Here is a 26,436-nt window from a genome sequence, read left to right as displayed (position 1 = left end):
GCACAAGTTCCTCCCTTTTTCCAAACCGAGTAGGCAATAAAGTGGGTTGAGCCTCACATATAAGATCTTGTCTTCAGATAGGGGCCCTGCCCCGGCTGAATGTATTTTAAGAGGTATAGACATTGAGAAAGGAACACAGAAACGGGGAGGGAGGCCTGAACTCTCCGCCCTCCTTACCTGCTGATTCCGTAACCGCAGATTCCACCAACCGCAATTCAACCCGCAGTAGGTGGAATCCGTGGGTGCGGAGGAACTGCATATGTCTGGTTTACGGAAATTAAACACCCACTTAAAAAAAAAAAATACAGTTGCCAAAGAGAAAGCAGCAATCTAAATGCCAAAAGCACCAAACATGGCTGAAGGAAGGAGTGGTGTTCAAATGATTAATTACACTCACACTGGTTTTCCCTTATACTGATCTCTCAGGCTAAGAGCTTAACAGACTTGCCAATTAGTTACATGTGAATCACCCTCCAGTTGCCTAATTTGCCTTCAAAGTTTGTACTCAGCTATTTGCCCTTACTTAAATGTCAACTTACATGGTTTTGTTTTTAGGGAGAAGAGAGAGGGAAACCAGTCTGGTGTCCTAATATTTCAGCAACTAAGGATCTAATGGGTCCCTTTTAGATCTCATTTAACAGGGCTGGTTCTCAGAAGAAATATGACTTCATTGTGGTAATAAGTTGAGGAATCTAACAAGATCCTGTTGCGTTGGCCCTGAAAGTCAGTTTCCGTGAAACGCCAGTGTAGCTATTTTATTTGAAAAAAAAATTTTTTTTAAAGAGGGGAAGGTGAACAAAGGAAGAAACACACTTGAATGCAGTGTCAGAGAGAGTAGATTTTCTTAGGAAGTCAGTTATCAGTTGTTATTCTTTTTAAGGTACATAGTTTATTTTCACATGGCCTCTTGAAATGTAGTTAACAGTTCTTACATAATAGAGAATTATTCCTTTTTATTTTATATGAAATATATTCTCTCTATATATATCTTCTAATATATTACTATTCCAAAATTTATCCTTTAAAGGTGACTTGCTTTTGCAGCAGTAAACGTCAAGTCCAAGTGTGACTGACGTTCTTTCTCTCTTACACATGAAGCCCACACATGAATGCTGGCTCCACCTCAGTTTTTAAAAGCAAATCTCGTGACCACATCCTCCCTGCAGGCTTCCCTTCCACCCTCTCTGGGGCACACTGGAGTCTCTGCTCAGAACCTGGGCCTGGTCCACAGAGGAGGGAATGTCACCCGCAGCCTGGCCAGCATCATGTGTGTGTGTGTGTGTGTGTGCTAAGTTGCTTCAGTTGTGTCCAAATCCGTGCAACTCTATGGATTCTAGCCCGCCAGGCTCCTCTGTCCATGGGATTTTCCAGGCAAGAATACTGGAGTAGGTTGTCCAGGGGACTTTCCCAGCCTAGGGATCCTTTTTCAAAACATGGTGGTTTGAAGGCTTCTCAGGCGTGAATGAGCCTATGAGAAATTCTTGAAAACTTTCAACAGTGGGACAGGACGGGGAGGCCACAGATGTATAGCAAAGTCTATTAACTAAGCTTGATTTGCCTTGAGGACTTACTCTTTAAGAGAAAGTACGGGATAAGCTGTTGCAATATTCACCTTGCAAGGTCACCCAGGGAATATGAAACGTGATGGAGGATAAGTTAGAATTTCTGGTTTGGGACAAATGAGAGAAAGTGTTTACTAGATTTAAAATAAATCGGTACAGGAATTCTCAGCAGTCCAGTCCTTAGGACTGCACACTTTGCCTGCCAAGGGTGGGGTTCCATCCCTGGTCAAGGAACTAGGATCCCACAAGCCACCTGTTGTGGCCAAAAAGTAGAAATTAATTAATTAATTAAACAAGTCAGTATTCACACAATAAAATGACTAGACTGTCACAAAAGACCAGGAAGCAGCCCTGGTATCTCCTTAGACTTCTGCTCTTAAAAAAAATCCTTGGCCTTCACGAATCTGGCCGGCTCTCTGAAAATCAGGTAACTGACGCCAGGTGCATTTCAGGAGAAATGGCCATGCATCAGCAGGTCCAACAGCCCATGACTCGATTTTAGAAGTCAAAATTGACTCCCGGGCAAACGTGGGGAGGAAGGCAGCAGGGCACATCTTCACGTGGTGGGGCGCAAGAGCAGGAGGGCGCAAACACAGAAGTGTCCCGCAGGCCGGTGGGCTCTGGCTGGCGACAGCGGTGCGGCTGTCACTAAGCCATTCTGCACCGCAGGGCCCTACGGGGGCCTCGGGAAAAAATGCAATGAAATTACAATGAGATCATACTGATAACGGGCCCTAACTGAAAGAACCTTTTATTTCAGAAAGCACACTTAAAAATTCTTCTAGAAAATGAAAGTTACTATTACTTGACATGAAAAAAACATGAATTCTATTTTACGGAGCAAAAGGCATGAGTGAAACCCATTTGAGATAAATGTTATGAAAGCAACTCACCTGGAAATCCTGATCATCGATTCCAAACCTCTCCCGCAGGTTACGGAAAACCATGGGGCAGTATTCCTTAAACTTGAAGTGGCTCGGCATGTTTTCTCTGAAACAATCAGATCGTGGAATAAAGTTCAGATGTACAAACAGTGAATCTGCCACCATCCTGCTCACCTGCAGCCAACGATGTGCTTGGAGCGCCCCACCCACAGCAGGCACAGATGGGCTTCGAGCGAGAAGAGAACTTGCTTGAACGCGATTGTGTTAGAGAACTGAGGTCTATAGCTGCTGCAACCCACAGTAAGATCTGGGGGCAGAAGGGACAGACATTCAGGGGGGACAATAAAAGAGAAGCAAAAGGCTTGCAGAGGGAGGGAAGGGCAGCAGACAGAGTACAAACCACGCTCCCCACTCCTAACAGGTTGAAGTGAAGTGAAAGTCCCTCAGTCTCATCTGGCTCTTTGTGACCCCATGCACTATACAGTCCATGGAATTCTCCAGGCCAGAATACTGAAGTGGGTGGCCTTTCCCTTCGCCAGGGGATCTTCCCAACCCAGGGATCGAACCCACGTCTCCCGCGTTGCAAGCAGATTCTTTATCAGCTGAGCCACAAGGGAAGCCCTCTAATAGGTTACCTTCTGACTAAAGCTTACAAAAGAAGACCTTCTCTCACTCCTGGCTCGACCTGTTTTATCTTTTATGTAAATACCGAATTCTAAATTCACATGGAAAGATCCCCCTCAAAAGGTCAACCTTTAAAGAGTATTATGAGAATAATTAACACAGCAGCTTCACGTTAGAACAATGGCCCTATTAAGAAATTTCACAGTTGATCCTCACGTGAGAGAGATTTCTCTGGGGTTCATCCCACTTATTCAGAATTGCTTCCTCCTTTTTGTTCACACATGCACACATACACACACCCCTTTATCGTGGTACTCTGTACATACGATAGGAGATGATGGTAATTTGTACATGTGTCCATTTTTAATCACTTGCCTGACTGAACACCCTGAGGGCAGAGTATTCTTTTAAAAAAAATAATTTTTTTTTTAAGATTTTTTTTTTTTTGATGTGGACCATTTTTAAAGTCTTTTAAAAAAAATTACCAAATTTTGTTACAATATTGCTTCTTTTTTTAGGTTTTGATTTTTTGGCCTTGAGGCATGTAGGACTGTCAGCTCCCTGACCAGGGATTAAACCTGTGTCCCTTGCATTGGAAGGCAAAGTCCCATCCATGGGCCACCAGGGAAGTCTCAGGGCAGGATATTTCTTATCCATCCCTGTATGTCCAGCTCACAGTGTAGTGCCACAGAAGGTGCTCCCTAATGATGTCTAAAACGACATTCAAAAGAGGGAGAAATAGTCTCAATGCCCAACATGGCTTCCAATTACATTTTATAAAAATGCAACTTAATTCCTTATTGTTCTAGGAAGCAGTCATTTCTGTTCATGAAGGAATCATCAGCAGACTTTTGTGTAAGGTCTATAGCTGAGGTCTATAGCTGCTAAAAAAAAAATTCCAAGCAATTTACAGCTTCAAACATTTAAATTGTAATGAGAATATCACTTTTAACATATAAGATATTCATAGAGAACAATATGCCATATGGCAAAAAGATATTACCCAAGAGGGCCTGCTGTTGCTTCTCTGAAAATGACAGATGGCTATGTTTATCACAGGATTAACTTCATCAGCAAAACTTTACTCCCACCCATTGAAAAATAATGTGATTATAGAAATTCACAAAAACCATACTTCTGGCAGCCACGTTAGTTCTACAAAAGGTCGTGCTTGTACTTACTTGTTAAAAAGGTGATTGTCCACCTTTATCTTTGAATAGGCTTTGAAGTCATCTGGCATCAACATAACAGGGATTTGAACATGGCTCAGTTCATTGATCTAGGAAAACAGAATAAATGGCACAGGTTGTTAGCATCTAGGTGGGAAGCACTTATCTTGAACACTTCATTTTCCAAGGAAACCTGGTGGATGCTCGCACTTCCCAGACCACTTTCCTCCCTGTTCCCATCATGCAGCTGCTTCCCTCACCCTCTCCTCGGCCACCACCACCACCACCACGGTCTCCCACCTCACACCCAGCTCCGACTTCCCCTGCTCATCCCTGCCTGGCACCGGCCTCCAGGATGGCAGGGGCAAGAGAGGGGTTCTGGAGGGTGAACCCTCACAGCCAGCTATCCCAGCTCCTCTCTATCCATCTTCCCACGTCCTCTCCAGAGCCTCAACCCACAGCTCCTTTGATCACATGTCCAGGGCAACGTCCCTCTGTAAATACTATCTGAGAAAGACAGCCTTTTAATTTCTGATATAAATATTTGTTGGGGGACTTCCTTTGTTGGTTGTCCAGTGGCTAAGACTTCCTGTTCCCAATGCAGGGGACCTGGGTTGACCCCTGGTCAGGGAACTAGAACCCACCTGCTGCAATGAACATCGAAGACCCTGTTGCAACTAAGACCCGGCACAGCCCCATAAAGAAAGAATTTGTTGAATTAGTGGATATGACTATTTCTTTATACTTCAGAGGTACTCAAAAGGCACACTGTTATCTATACGGTCTTTACCTTTCTTATGGGACCTAATTTTAAAATAAATATTAGGGTGGGACATGAATTTACCAGAAGAGGAACCTTCAGGAAGAAAAGAAAAGAAACGCATGGCCATGGGGTTAGATGACAGGGAAGTGGGTTGGACAGGGGTTAAGACAAAGGCACATCTTTATGTGATTACAGAGAACAAGAGGTTAATCCATCTCGGTTTACATTCCCATGAATGGCTGGGACAGCTTTTGACACTTTTTGATTGAAAAAGCTGAACCTTCTCTTGGTTAATTATTTCTGTATTTAGCTCCCAAGTGATAATTCCCTGGTTACTAGTAATAAAAATCATCTTAAAGGTTTATGTTCAGTCGTTAAGTTTGCAACCCCATGGACTGCAGGCTTCCTTGTCCTTCACTATCTCTTGGAGTTTGCTCAGATTCATGTCCATTGAGTCGGTGATGCTATCTAACTATCTCATTCTCTGCCACCCTCTTCTCATTGCCTTCGATCTTTCCCAGCATCAAGTTCTTTTCCAATGAGTCAACTCTTCGCATCAGGTGGCCAAAGTATTGGAGCTTCAGCATCAGTCCTTCCAATGAATATTCAGAGTTGATGTTCTTTAGGATTGACTGGTTTGATCTCCTTGCAGTCCAAGGGACTCTTAAGAGTCTTCTCCAGCACCACAGTTCAAAAGTATCAATTCTTCGTTGCTTGGTCTTCTTTATGGTCCAACTCTCACATCTGTACATGTCTACTGGAAAAACCATAGCTTTGACTCTATGGATCTTTGTCAGCAAAGTAATATCTTTGCAAAGTAAATGGAAGATGCATGGCAGGGGTTCTTAGTTACAAAAACAAAAAGCAAAATGAGTTTCTCGATACATCACAGTTGTTAACCCATTGCTGGGTTCATAGAAAGTACAGGAAATCGTTAAGGCCCGCTCCTTCCCCTAAAGTGAGTTTAATCCATAGGGCATGTGGAGACCATTAAGTAAGCCTGAAAGGAGGGGCTTCTGTGAAGATAAATGCCAATTTCACAGTTTGGGTCAAAGGATAGCTGGGGAGCTCAACCCAAGACTGCAGCACTAAACTAGAACTCTTGAAGGAAGCAAAAGTGGTCCCGACGCCCAGAGGAAATAAATGCAAATGGTGCCTAGAAGAAAGCACTCCTAACACAGTCCTTCAGGATTCCCACAGATGAAGTTCAATCAAATTTGGGGGCACAAAGAAATGAGAGTTAACAGAAAACTTGATATTATGTTCAAGACTTCAGCTAGTAGAACAATCAATACAGAATAGAAAATTAAGACTATGTATAAAGTGTGTGAAGAAGGGACTTCCCTGGTGGTCCAGTGGTTAAGACTCCGAGCTTCCAATTCTGGGAGCATGGGTTCGATCCCTGGACAGGGAACTAAGATCCCACATGCTGTGTGGCACAGTCAAAAATTTAAAAATAAATAAAGAATAGTGGTTATAGTGCTCATGTTTTATTCAGGAGGAGAAGTAAGATATTAACTGTAGACGTTAAGTATTATGCAATAAGTTTAAGCTCAAACATTAAAAGAATAGGAAACACAGTATATAACTTCCAAACAGAAAAATAGAGTAAGAAAAAACTCAATTAAAAAAAAAGAAACACAAACAGGAAGAAAAAAAATTTTTGCACAGCAAAAGTGGGACAAATAGAAAGTTACTGATAGAAATAAATCTGGATATATACATAATCACAACAGGCATAAATAAACTAGCAGTTAAAACTAAAGGTTGTCAAAATGAATTAAAAACTATAAGTGATGTGCATGAGACAACTTAAAACATAAGTTGTCAAATACATCAAAATTTAAGGAATAGAAAAAATATATTACATAGTACTAAAAATTGCTTGAAAGCTAGCCTAGTTTTATTAATATCAAATAAATGAATAACTCTAAGACAAAACCATTACTGAGGACAAAGAAGGTCTGGACACAGTGATAAAAGGTTCAATTAGCCAGGAAGACAAGATTCCTATGGTATAAGGACCTAATTAATATGAGAGTATAGAGCAAAAATTGTTAGAACCTCATGGAAAATGGGCAATCCGTTATTAAAGAGGCACATTTACATACGCTTTTATTGATATAGTTCAGACAGACACAAATGAAGAAAGTTAGAGGTTTACACAACGTACTGAATATCATTCACTTGGTACTTGTTGCACACCTATTATTGCCAAGTATTATTCTTCCAGATGCTTGGGTTACATGGTGGAACAAAACAGATTAAGATGCCTGCCGTCTGTAGCTTCTGTTTTAGTGGGAAGAGTCAGAAGATAAAACAATAAACTTGGTAAACTACCATGTTAGAAACGAGTGATCTACTAGGTTAAAAGGCTATAGAAAAAGGAGAAAGGACAGAAAAACTAGGGAATGCTCATCAGTACACAGGGAGGGTCACTGCACTATTTAAAACAGCGTGGATTCCAGTAGGCCAAGGTTTGGAGAAGATGAGATTTGACATGGCAGTGCAAAGGCCCTGGGGTGGGGACATGCCTCGAATGCTTGGGACAAGGAGGCCAGTGTGGCTGAAGCAGATTAATGAGGGGAGAGACAGTAAGAGCTGAGGTTACGGGTAAGGGGAAGTGGTTTCTGTGGGGCCTTGCATGTCACTAGAAAGACTCTGGCTTTTACTCTAAGAGATATGGGAACCATTGCAGCTTCTGGGTGATAAAGCAATGAAATCAGTTAACTCAGGGTTTAAAAAGATCATGGTGGTGGGGCAGGGGCACAAGCATGGAAATAGGGAGACCAGTTACAAGGAAGTGTAGTAACAGCCTGGTTTTTGTTGTTACCATTTTTGTTGTTTTGGCATGGCATGCAGGATCTTAGTTCTCTGACCAGGAGTGGAACCCAGGCCCCTACCAGTGGAAGCCCAGAGTCTTAACCACTGCACCACCAGAGAATTCCTGTAATAGGCTGTTTTGACCATGATGACAGCAGTGTAGTTAGAGATGGGGAATCAGATTGTGGGTATTTACTGAACGTAGAGACAACGTGATTTCCTGTAGTTCTGGATGGGGGAGTGTCAGAAAGACACTTTGGTCTAAAAGGCTCTAAACAGTCAGAAGATGGAGCTGCCATCAACCAAGATGGGGAGACTTCTCACTGTGTTCCTTTTTGTGCCTTTTTTTAAAAAAAATTCATTTTATTTATTTTTGGTTGAATTGGGTCTTCGTTGCTGCACTTGGGCTTTCTCTAGTTTTGGCAAGTGGGGGGCTACTCTTCAATGTGGGGTTCCGGTTTCTCACTGCAGTGGCCTCTTGTTGCGGGGCTTGGGCTGTGGGTGCATAGGTTTCAGCAGTTACAGCACATAGGCTCAGTAGTTATAGCTCGAGGGCTCTAGAGTGCAAAGGCTCAGAAGTTGTGGCTCACGGGTTTCATTGCTCCTCAGCACGTGGAATCTTCCTGGACCAGGGATCAAACCCATGTCCCCTGCCTTGGCAGGCAGATTCTTATCCACTGTACCGCCAGGGATGTCCTCTTTTTATGTTTTTTGATTTTTGAATCATGTTGAAAAATTGCTTGTTCTAAAAATTAAGTACTTTAATACTTAAAAAAAAAAAACCCTATGACAAAACGTGCATGCAAGCTATCAGCAATAGTTATAAAATATATATTATATTCACATAATACTTAATGTGTCTTCCCTGGTGGCTCAGTGGTAAAGAACTGGCCTGCCAATGCAAGGGACATCGATTTGATCCCTGAGTCAGGAAGATTCCCTGCAGAAGGAAAAGACAACCCACTCCAGTATTTTTGCCTGGGAAATCTCATGGATAGAATTATATTATGTTGAGCCCTGCATGAATTTTTGGATTGGATACCACCACCCTCATTTCTGGATCCATGCTGACTTTCAAGTGGTACTTGTTTTTTTTTTTTTTTTTTAACATAACCATTGAGATTCCAGTTTCCCAAAGATTATCATTGTACTACAAGAAGTAGTATGAAGTTGAAATTGTGAACTCTCTCAAATTAGTAGTTTGCATGGTATCTTGCAGATGCTGAGATCATTCAAGGGAATTCATAAAATTCCCTTGAAATTTTAAAATATCCCAGGGCACTCCTGGGGAATTTGCTGCAGTGCCCTGGGCACCTTGGTGTGTTTTGGGGACCACAGGTATAAACAGCAGCAGATGCTTAAAACAGCAAATGATAAAATATACTTAGAGAATATTTATGTTCTAAGATAATCAAAATAATCCCCTAAATGCATTGTAACTGGATTACAACCTATAACTCCTTTATATTCACCCCAAACAACCTTAACCATTAGCCCGTATAAACTGATGATCTCTATAACCTTTTCAAGTAAATCGTTTTCTTGGGATAACGCTGTGTCAACTGTATTTGTGCAAAGCCAAATTATAATTCTGTTGCTATGAAATTATGGCAATAACTTTATCAGGTATCAGTTTAGCCCATTCCAGACTATACTATTAAAATCTCCTTTGTGTTATGGCCTATAAAAACTTATGAAACTTCCACTTAATCAAGACACTAGACTAACTTAAAATCATATAATCTCTCCCATTCAGTTTACTCAAGTATCTTATAATATTAAATAATATTAAATATTTAATATTTAATAATATTAAATATATTAAATAATATTTCACAGAGTATATTTGTGAAAAATTAATATCTATACATCTTGATGCTAGCACTGGACTGTCAAAGTTCAGAGAGAAAAAAAAGAATCAGAACTGAAAACCAAGTCTTGTGACAAGCACAGTTAGAACAAAGCTGGATAGCAATTAAATCCATTTCTCAATATAGAAGAGAAATAGAAGAGAATAAATAAAAGCAAAGGAAATTTATAGGGTTACAAGGAAAAGTGAAGGAGCAACCAACTTCATATTGCTTTCACCAGATTAAATAGAAGTTGGAGAGAACATAATGATTCCTATCACATCTCTGCTTCTAACAATTTCTGAGAAAGCAAAATCCAGTCTGGAAGTGGGAACATAGAAATCCATTCCTCCCTCCGTCGTGCTGCTGACATCTGTGTTGGTAACAGTATCTCTTTGGAAAGGCAGCAGGAAGAGAGACTTTGGGGATCCTTTTTGCTCTATCTGGTTCCTGCTCAGAAAAATGTTTTGTGGTAAAAGCATGACAACCTTCCAGCCCCAAAGGAATGTGTGATCTGTGAATTTCCCTCACTGATATGTATTCCACATCCATCCTTTTTATGTGAGCATCCACTCTGCTGGCTGCTATGCAGAGACCCTTGTTCATTCTCACACTGTGTCCAGAGAGGCCCACATATCGATGGAAGAAGTGCCCACTGTCAAGTTCCAACAGCGATAGGTGTTGGGAGGAAGGAGGTCATCAGACCATGAGCAAGCAGGACAGAGGCAGGACCAGGGCGGGGCTGGAGGTGAAGGAGGCGCCAGCCGGGAGCAGGAGGGGGCAGGCGGAGGGGGTTTCCAGGAAGTAGAGTCGAGGGTGCAAGGCCCTGAGGATGAAGGGATGAAGTGGAGTAGGACGAGGATTGGAGTATGGCAGCTGGAGGTGTCGGGGGCGCCTTGGGCGGGGGGATTGGTGGAGGACAGCAACGGAAACCAGGCCCGGGACACTGAGGAGCGGAGGTGGGAGAAGGCCGCCCTGGACAGGGCTAGTTTCTCAGAAGCCTGGAAGGAGAGAGATGGTGAGGATGGAGATAGCGGCTGAGTCAAAAGAAGGCATGTTCCTTCCTGGGGAGGCTGGGGGCACTGGGCTCCGAGCCTGCCTGAAGGAAATGGGCTTTGGGGAGGCAGCCCCTCCAAACAGCCAACAGGTACATGCCAAGTGTATCTAAGCAACAATGTCAAAACAGTAACTAACTAATTCTGCTATTGGAATCACAGATTTTTGATAGCACTTCCACATTCATTTTACTTTTCCCCCACCACCACAAAAAAAATTAAATGTTGCCCACCCCTTTTATAAAACAAACCAGTGACTCTCAATTCCTTTCCTCAATCCCTCTCCCGCTTTTCCTACATTCACTAACTTTGTACTAATCTGTGGCCAACAGTGTTTTACAATAAAGAAGGCCATCCCATTGTTTTGCTAAAAAAAGGAGAAGAGGGAAAGGGGGCCGTGAAGAAGTGGCAGAAGCTGACCAGAGCGGAGAGGGGTTCCTTTTTTCTCCGAGGAGGAGCCCTGAGGCTCTGCTGAGGGTGGAGGCATGTGGCGGCTTAGAGGAAACACAGAGAACTGGAAAAAGTGATTGCAGAATGTGGGAGAACAAGTCTGAAGGGAGAAACGCGGCTGGGCTTTGGGGCACAGTGATAGTCAATGCACAGGGCGCCAGGGGAACCCGAGGAGTGACATTCCCCAGAGCTGGGCTGCAGGGAGCTGGTGCTGATTAGGGAGGACTGGGCTTCTTCGGGTTTGAGGTTTTTGCTAGCTGGAATGAGCAGTGGAGTTAATTCTAGGATAATCACTTGGAAATGGAAAGTCAGTACAAAACCCTCCTCCCTGACCACAGAGAGCCTCCTGCTGCAGCTGATGGAGCCACGAGCACACAGAGTGAAGGACGAAGCAGCAGAGAGGGGAAAGCTGGAGTCCAGACACTAATTGTCCCGGGAACTCAGGGCAGCGGGCTGGGGCAGGTGTGCTCAAGGGCTTCTGGGAGGCCGTGAAGCCAGCATGGCTCTTGAAGGATGGAGAGGCATTACTAGTGTTTCATTTCAATACACTTCGACAAATTCCATCTTCACAAACCAGGAGTTCCCCCCACGAAGGAGGGAACGCTTGGCCCTCATTATTAGAGGAAAAAAGAGACGAGAAATCAAAGCCGACTGTGCTTATAGCTTGGTTTATGGAGAATCATAAGATGATGAAATTTGGGACTTCCTGGTGGTCAATTCTGAAAGAGATGGGAATACCAGACCACCTGACCTGCCTCTTGAGAAACCTATACGCAGGTCAGGAAGCAACAGTTAGAACTGGACACAGAACAACAGACTGGTTCCAGATAGGAAAAGGAGTACATCAAGGCTGAATATTGTCACCCTGCTTATTTAACTTATATGCAGAGTAGTACATCATGAGAAATGCTGGGCTGGAAGAAGCACAAGCTGGAATCAAGATTGCTGGGAGAAATATTAATAACCTCAGATATGTAGATGACACCACCCTTTTGGCAGAAAGTGAAGAAGAACTAAAGAGCCTCTTGATGAAAGTGAAAGAGGAGAGTGAAAAAGTTGGCTTAAAGCTCAACATTCAGAAAACTAAGATCACGGCATCTGGTCCCATCACTTTATGGGAAATAGATGGGGAAACAGTGGAAACAGCGTCAGACTTTATTTTTGGGGGCTCCAAAATCACTGCAGATGGTGATTGCAGCCATGAAATTAAAAGACGCTTACTCCTTGGAAGAAAAGTTACGACCAATCTAGATAGCATATTGAAAAGCAGAGACATTACTTTGCCAACAAAGGTCCGTCTAGTCAAGGCTATGGTTTTTCCAGTAGTCATGTATGGATGTGAGAGTTGGACTGTGAAAAAAGCTGAGCGCTGAAGAATTGATGCTTTTGAACTGTGGTGTTGGAGAAGACTCTTGAGAGTCCCTTGGACTGCAAGGAGATCCAACCAGTCCATCCTAAAGGAGATCAGTCCTGGGTATTCTTTGGAAGGAATGATGCTAAAGCTGAAACTCCAGTACTTTGGCCACCTCATGCGAAGAGTTGACTCATTGGAAAAGACTCTGATGCTGGGAGGGATTGGAGGCAGGAGGAGAAGGGGACGACAGAGGATGAGATGGCTGGATGGCATCACTGACTCGATGGACGTGAGTCTGAGTGAACTTCAGGAATTGGTGATGGACAGGGAGGCCTGGCGTGCTGCAATTCACGGGGTCGCAAAGAGTCGGACAGGACTGAGTGACTGAACTGAACTGAACTGATGGTCTAGTGGCTAAGACTCTGAGTTCCCAATGCAGGGGGCCCAGGTTCCCTCCCTGGTCAGGGAATTAGATCCCATGTGCTCCAACTAAGACTTGGTGCAGCCAAATCAATAAATATGAAAAAAATAATGAGATGATGAAATTAAGAGAGACCCTTAGTCCTCCAGTCTAAGCCTCACTGTGCAAATGACAGCATATCCTGGTACAGCCTGGCCTTCATCATCAAGGAGGATTTGACACTGACTTGTATAATATTAGACAGTTACCAGCTACTCCACGGGCATCTTGTCCAGACTGCCTTTCCTTCACGATGCCTTCACATTTCTTTCAAGTTTCTCCTTCCCCATAAATCCTCTCCCCTCACCCCTCGGTCAGGTGAGTAGCTAGATTTAATGACGTGTAAACAAACACTTCACAAACCACAGGACCAACTGCTTAAAGGAAGCTCTTAATTAGTAAATGATACTTTTCGATAGTGTATCCTTGAGCCCCCTCTTTTTTCTACAAGCACACTTTATTTTTTTATGTACAGGACTCACCAGTCATTCATCAGTTTTACCAGACATATTCATGACAGCACTGCCTGATCATTGAAAGGCCTGGATAATTCTCTCCTGTAACCTGTTGCTGTGACATCACACAAACTAAAATATATTCTTGTCTCTGATTCACATGAATGAGCTGATGCAGGTTGACAATGAGCTGTATCAACTTGAATAAGGTTGGGTTGATTCTATTTCTTCTGTATTCCACGTAGAGTGAGGGACTGTGATCTTGACTTTAGAACAATATTCTTGGGTTTCAGAATCTTCAGTTTGGCATTCTACCTGGTCTAACCATTCTATATAGCCTATCTGGAAACTGGCAGATAATGGTTTATCATCATTAGGTTGCATCAGTATTTTAACAAAGCAGTTATACTTTTCTTTCTGCTTTATAGCTATTCCATAGATACTGGAAACACAAACACATAGTTTCATTTATATATGCTATATAATATTTATAAAAGAAATAAAAAATATTTGGTTTAACCATTACTACTTTGGAGGAAAAAATAACACACCCCCATAGGAAGAGGCACACATCATGAAATCTAAATGGTTTTTAATTTATGGAGATAAAAGTACTTTTGGAGTTTACTTATTTAACTTTTATTAGGTTACTTAAATAATAAACTGAAGTTCTATTATTAAGGCCACATTTACGGTTCCTTTGGGTAACAAATATTGAACAAACTCTCACAACAAAGGTGTAATATCACTTTATTCTTGTGAAGTACTTAATAGTTGTCAAACTACTTAGGAAAATAGTTTTCATTTTCTGTTTGTAATGACAGTCACGTCCATGGTCCTACAAAGCTTATGATCATAAAAGTTTATTGCAGATACCCTCACAGAGGAGCAGTAGGCTGGGTCTCTGGGTGCCCTGGGAAGGGCCTCTTGTTCATGTTTACACTGTGCCAGGCACAGTGTAGTAAACAGGCTGGTGTGGACCTGCCCAGACTTTCTGCTTAGCCATCGGGCATCAGCGTGGACAGTGCCGGGGCCCAGCATCAGACATTAAATAAAGCGGCTTTGTTGTGAACCTCAATAGACACAAGGGCAAAGCGGGGATGGGAGGGTGAGTGAAAGGATCAGTTCAAAGTGTCCAAATGTTCTTGATTGTGTTATAGCTCTGCAGGGGGTGAAGTGGGGACGATGGGGAGGGGGTGGTGTCGGGAGGAGTGTGTAGAGGGGAAAGATACCTTTGACATGGAGGGGTGGAGAGAGGATGGGAGGAGCTGGTGAGGTCTAGGCTCCCCTTGACCTTGACTCCTGTTAATATTTGGCATTAACCTTGCTGCTCACACTTCGTGGACATCTGACAAGCATCACATTCAGCACTCTAGACACAGTCACTCCAGTACTCTTGCCTGGAGAATCCATGGACAGAGGAGCCTGGTAGGCTGCAGTCCATGGGGTCGCAAAGAGTCGGACACGACTGAGCGACTTCACTTTCACTTTCTCTTTTATGCATTGGAGAAGTAAATGGCAACCCACTCCAGTGTTCTTGCCTGGAGAATCCCAGGGACAGTGGAGCCTGGTGGGCTGCCGTCTATGGGGTCGCATACAGTCGGACACGACTGAAGCGACTTAGCAGAAGTAGCAGCAGCAGCAGCAGCAGACACAGTAGCTCACCCAGTCTTCAACCAAATGGAGTAGGTGCTGTTAGTATTGTCTCCATTTTCCAGATAAGAAAATTGAGGCTTAGTGAGATTAGGTAAACTAGTCCTGTCTAAAACCTCTTCAGTCAGACAACTCAGATGAGCTACCTCAAATATGCAAATCAGAGAGCGAGGCTGGCGGGCCCTAAGATCCTTTGGAGATTCTGATAGCCTCTGAGCAAGTGACAAAGCTGTCCACCCACAATTCAAGTCTTCACTGTGTTAAAAGCTTCTAAAGGAGTCTTGTCCTGTTTTTCCTCTAAGGAGTAATTACATAGATGTTTAGAATAAATGATTAAATGCATGTTTAATTGAATATGCACCACAACCTACAATTAACCTCAGCTGTAATTTTAATAAGTGCAATCTAAATTTGGAAAGACCTGTATTTCTGAGAAGTTCACTTCTCTGACATTCCTTATCATTTCAAAAAAAAAAAAAAGGGAAATATTGTAAATCAACTATACTTCAATTTAAAAAAAAAAGGAAAATAAATATTCCTCAACGTTCCATTAAACCTTAATGAATCCTAAAGAGTATCCTTAAAGGATACAAAATCAATTTCTCAAGCAATTATGTATTAAAGCAAATGGCTGAGTTTTCCCTTATGAAAAAATATGATTAACACATGGTACAGTAAAAGTCATGTGACTTTTCCTTTTGTAACAAACCATATGACCCCACTCAGAAAAGGTATCTTGATCACTGTCTTCAGCAAAACATTCAAATTTCTATCCCAGTCAAGTTACCTTGGACACTGTGAAGTATGTTTTCTTATTTGTTTTGTGGATTAAATCTGCTGATTGCAATGGGTGTCATTCCTGCAGATATAACACTGAATTCATACTGGCAAGAAAACCAAGTTGCAGGTAAGCTGCAAAAAGGAGAATAATAAACAACTACTGGACAAGAAATAAATAAGTGAGACCCAGCTGGTAATGGTTCTAAAGTAAAGGCATACAGACATGTCCCCACACAGCGTTTCCACACTGAGACATTTAAAGCATCAACTTCACAAATTCATAAGGCTTTTTTTTGAGTCAAGAATATGTTTACAAATTGTGAGGCATTATTAATGGCACTTCATTAATTTAGATGTATTTCACTCTAAATACTGTCTGTGTCCCCAGATGAATACAGAATTCTATTGGTTTTCATTCAGGCAAGCTTAAACAAAAAGGACTGAAAAAACACAGATGAGGAAATCTCACACATGTAGTACAGACACTGAAATATTTAATCTGATTATAATAGAGACAACTTAACACAAATTATGCCATATTCAGATGAAAAAAGAGGCACCCAGAACATGAAGCCACAGGGCATGGTGCTGGGTATGGAGGTATGACATCCCAGACTGGAGCAAGTTGGATATGACAGGAGTGGGAATTATCTTAAAAGACCTATTTATTCCTCCTCAAAATCTCAAGACACAGATTGAAGAGGACTTAGTTTATCTCCCGAACATTTCCTACCACTTAAATATGAGTGCATATTTTAAAACACAATTCAACTATAATAACAATGAAGTGGATAGGCTGAACAATGAGAACAGGCCAGATAAGCGCACAGAATTCAAGATCAGTAAAGACCCAAGGGGTAAAAGAACTGCAGTGCGTGACTCGACACGAATGTAATTCTGGATACTATTTTAACTTTAATTAATTTCTTAGGGAAACCAAACAATAATTATGTCATACCAGATCCCCTAGACTTAACAAGTTTTGCAATTGCTTCAGCTTCTACAAAAGGATCCTGACTTTACAACTTAAAAAAAAGGGATACAAATTCACCATTAATGATAAAAAACCAAAACAGCCTCTTTTCCCCCCTCCTCTCCTATCAGTGTCTGAAAATAGATTCTTTCCACTTACTGGACTCATCCTTTAAAAAAAATTCCTTTGTGACTCTCTGGTTGATAAGCATAGGATTCCTCCCACCCAATAATTTACTCTGCACATTTCTGCCCTAGAGTTCATTGGCTTTAGAAAGTGAATGAGTCAAAAACTAAAATTACTACCACCATGAGATAAGAGTTAAGGGTGTTCCAGGATCGACTGGGACAAATCACAGCTGGACAGTCTAGTGCAGGGGCCGTTTAAATGCGAATTGGAACTTTCCCTGGTTCTCCCCCAGAGGTGTACAAAATGGCCTCAGGCACACTTCTAAGAAAATATTTTCCATAATGTGACCCAGAATAGGTCACGAAGATTGTACAAGTCTCTTCATGCTCTTGTCCAGATCTTGCTATTTCTGGAAAGGGTGGGGAGTGAGAGCTTGCGGGGAGCCAGGAAGCAAAGAGATATAATAACATTGAAGGTTAAAATAATAAACTTTAAGAAATTAGGTAGGGACTTCTCTGGAAGTCCAGTAGTTAGGACTCCACACTCACTGTGGTGGGGGGGACAAGGGGGGAGGGGTGGCATGGATTTGATCCCTGGTTGGGGAACTAAGATCCTGCATGCCTCTTGGTATGGTCAAAATAAATAAATAAAAAATAAATAAAAATTAAAAACACCCAGTTAAAAAATAAAGATTTTTTTTTTTTAAAGAAAGAAATTAGGTAGACTGCCTGTAGTATACAGATTTGTCCAAATTAGGTGCAATACCTATAATCACCCCGTTCAAGTACCTTCTAAACAAGCTTTCTAAGAACTGTTTGTATTACATCAATTTATTTATAAAATGGGGATACTGCTCCAATTTATATACTTAAGTTCATATTTTATGATGGTGGTAGCAACCTAACGTTCTAATAATAAAGAATATGATAGAGGCAGTATACCTTTTTTCTTACTGTCTTCTACTAATTTTCTTAGCAAGTTTGTGGTGGTGGGGGAAGATCACCTAAAACTTGTATCTGATTTTTACTATCTGATATCTATTTTCTTATTCCATATATTAATATATATATATATATATATATTAACGAATATTGGCTTTTATTTGGAAACAATTTTGTAATCTTGTAACATATATAGGCTGAAATAATGCAGAATTTTCAAAGCTGATGTCTCGATGATTCTAGCACAAAGCCTGCTCTTGGAATGGTGTGGCCCTCACTACAACTTAGATTGTAAATTGAAGAGCAATTTGAAAGTTCTGAGGTTTCAGAGGGGCAGGCATGGCAAATTAGAACCAATTACAGAGACAGGAAAAAACAGACAGTTGAAATGTTTGTGAATTGTATTTTTATCTGTCTTGAGGCAAGGGGTCAACTTTCAACACCTGCTCCATCACACTCATTTTCTAAGACCGTATTTTAAAAGTCAGTATCTTTCTGTGTGCAGATAAGACAAAACAAGTATATTTTAATTAAACCCGTCTTTAGAAATGTGAGCTACCTTGAGATGTCTAGAAAATGAATGTTTTATTTTGATGAGCCAAATAAAAGTGTTCTGATAGCAAAACTGGATGGAGATGAGAATCTGAACACAAAGATCTGCGGTTCCAGCAATGATACACTCAAAAGCCCAAGTTAATGTCCTTAAGGGGACTTTTCTGTTGAACAAGGATCATTAAATCAATCTTTTGATTAATGGCTACTTGACTAAAATTAAAACATCATCAGGAGTACTTAAACTCTTGCTTAGAATCTTTAATTTGTAACACAGACATATACTCTACCGGAGACCATCTGTCAACCTGGTATCTTCAAGCTCAATCAGACACTTCTGATGGGTGTTTCTCACTGGCTGGCCTCTGGCCAACTTCAACCAAAAGAATGAAGTCGCATTAAAATTTTACCTCCCAAAGAATCTGACAAGAAATGGTTGAAATAAACCAAAGATTTATGGGCTGCTACAGAGGTAATACAGGCTTTAAAGAAAATTCAAGAAAAATTTGGTGATGAAAACAACGTGAAAGCGGTCCATTCAGAAGGATACTGTTTGAAGTCAGGAGACAGACAGAGCCCTAGGGCTTGTGCTGCTTCATCATAGCCTACCCTTGAGTGAGTTGCTCCAGCTCTCTTGATTTCGCTTTATACTATAAAAAAAAGGGGGGGGGAATTGGAGAAGATAAAGAGATTGCAAACGATGTATTATTTAGCCTAGACTGTGATTTAGAAAATGCCTGAATTAATTACCAATTTTTTTTCAGACTGGAGAAAATTTACATACAGACTTAGATTTCTGGCTCCTCTGAAAAATGGAAAGACCTGGCATTCTGCCTGGCCCCACTCACCGGTGCTGAGTAGCGGTGGGGATGTACCCTCTAGTTGGGAACAGGCCCCACCGTTCCCTACAGTCTTGGGTCTGATGTCTTTGCTCATTTCCGTGTTTCAGACACCCCTGAGCTCCAGTGCCTGGCATACAGAAGACAGTTTCCCAAATAGAAGTGAATCATGAAACAACTGTCGGAAGAGATTCTCTTAATTCCTGTAAGAAACAGGTGACCTTGTGAAGTGTGGTGTAAATATAGCTGTAGGAGGGCGGAGACAACACAGAAAGCGAAGCCACAGCTCCAATGTTATAATTAAGGGCCTGGCAGGATCTTGGGCCCTCCCTGAAATCAACATAAAGACGTGGAAGGGATGCTAAACAGATATACGCCTGCAACTGCCAGTGATTATATCTCCAGAGGGACGTCAAGGTGGACATACAGGAAGGCTGGAATAAGAGAGACAAAAGCCACGTGGAGATGACCCAGGGGATCTTAAGGCCAGTCTAGCCCTGCATCCTTCTCAGATACACACATCAGTCCACCCTCTAAGCCAAGGGTTAGGTTTCTGACACTTACCACTGAAGACATCCAACTATAACACCCCAACACTTAGTGGAGAATGAATACAAACCTCCTTCCTCTGAGGGGCATGAATGCTAGCAGCAAGGACACAACACTGACCTTCCAAGTTACAAACGAACAGACTTGACTTTTCACAGTCAGAGATGTAACATGCCACGAAAACTGAATGCTTCCTGATGGCTTTCTGTATATTCATCCTACAATGAGGTCACCATAAACAGAGAGTCCCCAAGTGGATTGTGAAAGAGAGGCTTCCACAGGGCACTGGAGGACTCAATGCTGGCAGCAATTCTGGCAGGAGGCCCTAAATCCCACAGCCTTCCAGGAGCGGGGCCTGGCTGGCTACGGAGAAGACAGGGAGGAGTCCAGTATGGAAGACAGCTATCTCCCCAGCACACCCAGGGGACCACAGCTGCTGAAAAATCGACAAGAGATCGCCATGCCTACCAGATGGCAGAGAAGGGGATGAACACGTATAGTTCAGTATTTTAATTTTCTTAAAGAGGATTTTTTTTTTTTTTAGCAGTTGAGACTTATATTAATATTCTAGAAGGGAAGCACTGAATTCCTGATTCAGGTAGAGTTGAACCTGTGTTTTCCTTTCCATCGACAGAACAGAGGGGCAGCTAGTTTTAGAGCACAAAGAAGAACAATGTGAGGAAGGTTACCCTTATGCAGTTTATGTAACTTTCCCAGATTCCTGTGTCAAATGATGAATTGACCATGCACTTTTATCTCCTTCCCTTCCAGTAACTCTGCTAAAATGACAATCAAGGAAGCTTGAGATGAAAGGGGAAAAAAAGGCAAGACAATGAAAATTGTAGCCCATGATAATAGAAGAGGAGAAATTTCAATGAATCTTTAAGAGACAAAAAAAAAAAAGATGATTATTAACTAATAAAAGAGGAGAGAAAGGTGCTACTCAGCACTGTGGCCACTTCGCCCTCAGCATTGCAGAGGCCTGGTATCTGGGGTTCAGGTAATAGAAAGCACATTGCTTATTGCCAACCACTCCTCTCCCCACTGACCCCGCACACAGGATGGATTCTTTAGAGAACCAAAGCCATGGGGCTTCAGAGCTGGGAACAGCAGGCCCAGAGCACGGCCGCGCTGGGGCACTGGAGGAGTGGAGATCTCCACTCTCACCCCTGGGACTGCAGCCCTTACCCTCCTCTCTGCCCCAGGAACACTGGCAGCTGTGGCCACGCCCTGTGGGGACAACTGGAGCACACCTTTCAGGAGGAAAGGCCCCAGAGACAGGCTAGCCCTCCCCACCCGCCTTCAGGTAGAAGCCCAGCAGGTCGAGCACTCCATGTGCCCAGAGCTCAGGATCTGTTTTCCCACGTCTCATTCTGAAATCTGAATGGATGACAATGAACCAGCAGAAGCGCGAGGAAAGTTTCTAATATGGAAGAAAAGGATTGAATGAAATCTATAATTTTTAGTGATAGTCAACATCACATAATATTAAATCACCAAATTCAGTACTTCACGAAGTAGTCGAAGTAACTGAGGCAGAGATTTCCCTGGCAGTCCAGGGGTTAGGACTCCGTGCTTCCATTGCAGGGGGGCAAAGGTTCGATCCCTGGTCGGAGAACTAGGATCCCACAAGCCTCAAAGTGTGGCCAAAAAACAAACCAAAAAACCCTGCAGCATAGTAAGGTGAACATTTATTACTTTAACCAAAAGCTGTTTATTATTTTAGCCAAAAGGAGGGATGAAAGGAGAAATGGAAAGGTGTAGTAAAGCTATATAGCATCATAGATCAGGGCAGAAACTCAACAGGTGATATCTATAATTAACAAATTCATAAACAACAGCATAAGCCTATTACCTAGAAATACAGGGTTAAACACCGGGGAAATTACTATTATGTATATCTGTGTTTGCTACTATGAAAAATTCTTTAAGAAACAGTATGAAGTGAAAAGAGCAAGATCTTTAATACATTCCCACTTCATTTCTTTTTTAATGTTATGTATACATACATTTCGAGAAGGCAATGGCACCCCACTCCAGTACTCTTGCCTGGAAAATCCCATGGACGGAGGAGCCTGGTAGGCTGCAGTCCATGGGGAGGGTGAGGGTCGGATACGACTGAGTGACTTCACTTTCACTTTTCCCTTTCATGCATTGGAGAAGGAAATGGCAACCCACTCCAGTGTTCTTGCCTGGAGAATCCCAGGGATGGGGGAGCCTGGCGGGCTGCCGTCTATGGGGTCACACAGAGTCGGACACGACTGAAGTGACTCAGCAGTAGCAGTATACATATATTTGTATATGGAAACTTGCAGGAAGTACCTAAAAGCTGGAGGAGCAGGTTTGGGGGCCTGGGGTGGAGGTAAAGTTCTTCATACATTTATTGTCATAATAATGATGGAGGTGAAAACCAAAGCACTCAAGAAGTATCTACCTCAGAGGCATACCATATAACTTCAAGTGAATGGTTCCCAGTAAGGAGTACATGTTCCTCTGCAAGGAGATAGGAGCATTTCTATTTTTATCTATCATATATCTAAGAAAATTAAACTTTGCAAAACTTATTATACAATTTGACATACGGCCTCAGCAGTTCATATGTCAAACAGTCCTGAGCTCCATACTGTAGGGGAGATAACCTGAAGAAATAGTAGGAACCCGCGTCTCAGAGGGGCTGGCAGTGGAAAACAGCCCCAGCTCTGTCTATGCCTGGTGTGTACAATGGCTTGCATTTTACATGTCCCCACCTGGGAAGATTTACAGAAGCTGCCATCTGGACTTGACTAAGCTATTAATAAATCAACCCTCGAAAAATGGACCCGTGCTTAACAGGATATCTGAAAAGAAATCACCAAGTGAAGCTAATATTAAAAACATAAGCACCAGTTAACAAGAATACAGCAGTACTAACAGCTGCGTTTCTAGTATTAATACATTCTCTCAAAGAACTGATGATTTAGTCAGATAGGACAAGAATAGTTCAAGAACAACTGAAATTACTGAGAAGACTTTAAAATATGGACTCCCATCCATTTTGATTAACTGAAATGAGTACACTTCCCTGAGTCTTAGGACATTGTACCCTCAGACATTAGCTGCTGACGCGTGGAGGACAGCTATCAAAATGGGCACGTCCTTTAAAAACTAAGCACTCAACCAAAATCAAACCGCTATAGTTTTTTCAGTGATGTTCAGCATCATGTAATACTAAATTACCTGTTTAGTACTCCACACAATGTTACTAATTTAATGATTAACATACAGACACTTCTTTCTAGGCTCCTTCAACAGCCAAGGACTAAAAACCACACGAACGAATGAATCAAAGTCGCTCAGTCGTGTCTGACTCTTTGCGACCCCATGGACTACAGAGTCCATGGAATTCTCCAGGCCAGAATACCAGAGTGGGTAGCCCTTCCTTTCTCCAGGGGATCTTCCCAACCCAGGGATCGAACCCAGGTCTCCCGCATTGCAGGTTGGATTCTTTACCAGCTGAGCCACAAGGGAGCCCAAGAATACTGGAGTGGGTAGACTATCCCTTCCCTAGAGGATCTTCCTGACCCAGGAATCAAACCCAGGTCTCCTGCATTGCAGGTGCATTCTTTACCAACTGAGCTATCAAAAACCACTCATTATTCCCACTTAAAGTAAAAATAGCCAAAAGTACATGAAAAACCAATATGGCACCAAATTCAAATGAGTTTCTTTGTCAGTGAACACTACTGGCAGATACATAGAAAACATGGGTCAACATTTGAAGACTTGAGGTTGAGAAGAAATTATGTAGCCTAGGTGACTGGCTTTATAGTTGCATCAAAGTGAAGAGGATTCTATCATGTTTCTAGAATTATGTATTTGCTAAATTATCCCACATATTCAAAGAACTACTGTGTATGGCTGAGATGGAAGAAGAGCCCAAGTACTTCAAAAGTTGTGGAATTTAAAACATGAGGCATGTAATTTTCTTTCTCAAAAAACACAAGTGTTCCAAATTCTTGGACCTTTGCGGGGTCGGAGGTGATTGTCAATAGCATGCTACTGAGCAGCAAAACAAACACACACACACGTTAAGCTTCCTTTCAAAGTAAAGGTGAGACTCAACATTATGTAAGAAAATCACTACTTTTTAAGAGAAACCAAAGCCTTGAAAAGAGAGGATTCTAAGAAAACATGTCAGGGAATGTATCCACTGTTTTGTGATCTTTAGCCAAAAACAGTGTAACTGTGTCATCTGAAAACTCCTATATCAGCACACTCAAACACTCAGAAATAGAATATTCTCATCTATTAGAAATCTCATGAAAGAGTTTCAAAGCTCATTTGTTACTGGGTTTTGAATCCAGTCATGGAAACTTTAAAAACAACAATAACTTCCAGTAAATGTAGACGTTTTCAGGAAAACTAAAATTTATGAGGGCTTCCCTCATAGCTCAGTCGGTAAAGAATCTGCCTGCAATGCAGGAGATGTGGGTTCGATTCCTGGGTCGGGAAGATCCTCTGGAGAAGGAAATGGCTACCCACTCCAGTATTCTTGCCTGGAGAATCCCATGGACAGAGGAGCCTGGCAGGCTACAGTCCATGGGATTGCAAGAATTGGACACAACTTAGCGACTAAACCACCACCAAAATTTACCATCTGAAAGCGAACTAAAAGTTTTGTTAAGTCAGCTGAAACTGGCAGGATGGGCTGAGAAGAGGCGTATGAGGATTTAGTAAAAGTGGCCACTGATACACTTTTTCTACTTATATTTATAAATCTTTGCGAGTATAGTTTTCAGCCAGTAAACAAAAGCCATTAAAACCAAGAATCAGTGGCGGGGGACAGATTGGGAGTTTGGGATTGACACGTACGCATTGCTATGTTTAAAACAGATAACTAACAAGGACCTACTGTATACAGCACAGGGAATTCTGCTCAATATTCTGTAATAATTTAAGTGGGAAAAGAATTTGCAAAAGAATAGATACACCTACATGTATAACTGAATCACTACTTCACTTGCTGTACACTTGGAACTAACATAACATTGTTAATCAACCATATGTTGTCACTGTTTAGTTTCTTGGTGGTTGGTGTCTGACTCTTCTGCGACCCCATGGACTCTAGCCTGCCAGGCTCCTCTTGCCATGCGATTTCCCAGACAAGAATATTGGAGTGGGTTGCCATTTTCTTCTCCAGGGGATCTTTCAGACCCAGGCATCAAACTATTGTCTCCTGCATTGGCAGGTGGATTCTTTACCATGGAGCCACCAGGGAAGCTCTAATCAACTATATACTCCAATGCAAAATAAATTTTTTTAAAAACCCAAGAATCAAAATATATAGAATCTTACAAGTAGCTTAAAAAAAATCAATATTAAAACAAAATTTTCTTCAAATACACAAAGCATACTGCTCTCACTAAAAAATTTATCATTTGTTCAGTTCAGTCGCTCGGTCATGTTGAACTCTTTGCGACCCCATAGACTGCAGCATGCCAGGCTTCTCTGTCCATCACCAACTCTGTCGTCCCCTTCTCCTCCTGCCTTCAATCTTTCCCAGCATCAGGGTCTTTTCCAATGAGTCAATTCTTTGCATCAGGTAGCCAAAGTATTGGAGCTTCACCTTCAGCATCAGTCCTTCCAATGAAAATTCAGGACTGATTTCCTTTAGAATGGACTGGTTGGATCTCCTTGCTGTCCAAGGGACTCTCAAGAGTCTTCTCCAACACCACAGTTCAAAAGCATCAATTCTTCCGTGCAAAGCCTTCTTGATGGTCCAGCTCTCACATCCATACATGACTATTGGAAAGCTATGTCCACAGCTTTGACTAGATGGATCTTTGTTGGCAAAGTAATGTCTGTGCTTTTTAATATGCTGTCTAGGTTGGTCATAGTTTTTCTTCCAAGGAGCAAGCATTTTTTAATTTCATGGCTGCAGTCACCATTTGCAGTGATTTTGGAACCCAAGAAAATACTTGTAATCATCATTTTAATGAGGGCAAAAGACTTTTATAGTTATTAAAATTATTTTAAAATACTTACTCTTACCATTTTTCATACATGTTAGCATGCTTAAATTTCACCCACATGATGTGTGATCAAAAATAATTGGAGTCCATCATTCTATGGGAAACTTTTCAAAATGCATGCATTATACCCTATCTATTAGCCCTGTGGTGGCAAACAGGAATTTGGCTGTGTGTTTTATTTTGGAGAATTAAAAAGTCCCCAGGTATCTTTTAAAATTTTATTTATTTTTTAATTGAAGGATAATTGCTTTACAGAATTTTGTTGTTTCCTGTCAAACCTCAATATGAATCCTCTCTCCATCTGCTCCCCCAACCTTGCCCCAGGGAGCCAGTGTGCCCTCTGCTGCTCAGAGCATTTAGTGGTGTGTGTGTGTGTGGGAGCCAGTGTGCCCTCTGCTGCTCAGAACATTTAGTGATGTGTGTGTGTGTGTGTGTGTGTGTGTGTGTGTGTGTCGGAGGCAGCAATGGCACCCCACTCCAGTACTCTTGCCTGGAAAATCCCATGGATGGAGGAGCCTGGTGGGTTGCAGTCCATGGGGTCTCGAAGAGTCAGACATGAC

At 42.0% G+C, this 26,436-nt stretch overlaps 1 protein-coding gene across 3 annotated transcripts in view; it reads right to left on the bottom strand.

Annotated features, from left to right (window-relative positions):
• PIP4K2A (phosphatidylinositol-5-phosphate 4-kinase type 2 alpha) overlaps nucleotides 1–26,436 on the bottom strand; it is a 186,428-nt gene that overhangs the window by 71,053 nt on the left and 88,939 nt on the right. For all 3 annotated transcript variants that reach the window (XM_086334478.1, XM_086334477.1, XM_086334482.1), the window contains exons 2-3: nucleotides 4,252–4,349; nucleotides 2,456–2,552 (exon numbers count right to left, since the gene is read on the bottom strand). In XM_086334478.1, the coding sequence (XP_086190604.1) occupies nucleotides 2,456–2,552; nucleotides 4,252–4,349 (195 nt within the window). The remainder of the gene's footprint in view (nucleotides 1–2,455; nucleotides 2,553–4,251; nucleotides 4,350–26,436) is intronic.

The sequence above is a fragment of the Bos grunniens genome, chromosome 13 (assembly GCF_055505025.1).
Source record: "Bos grunniens cultivar Pamir isolate PY7600 chromosome 13, Bosgru_T2T1.0, whole genome shotgun sequence".
NCBI classification, from domain to species: Eukaryota; Metazoa; Chordata; class Mammalia; order Artiodactyla; family Bovidae; genus Bos; species Bos grunniens.
This window is presented reverse-complemented; position numbering and strand designations above follow the sequence as displayed.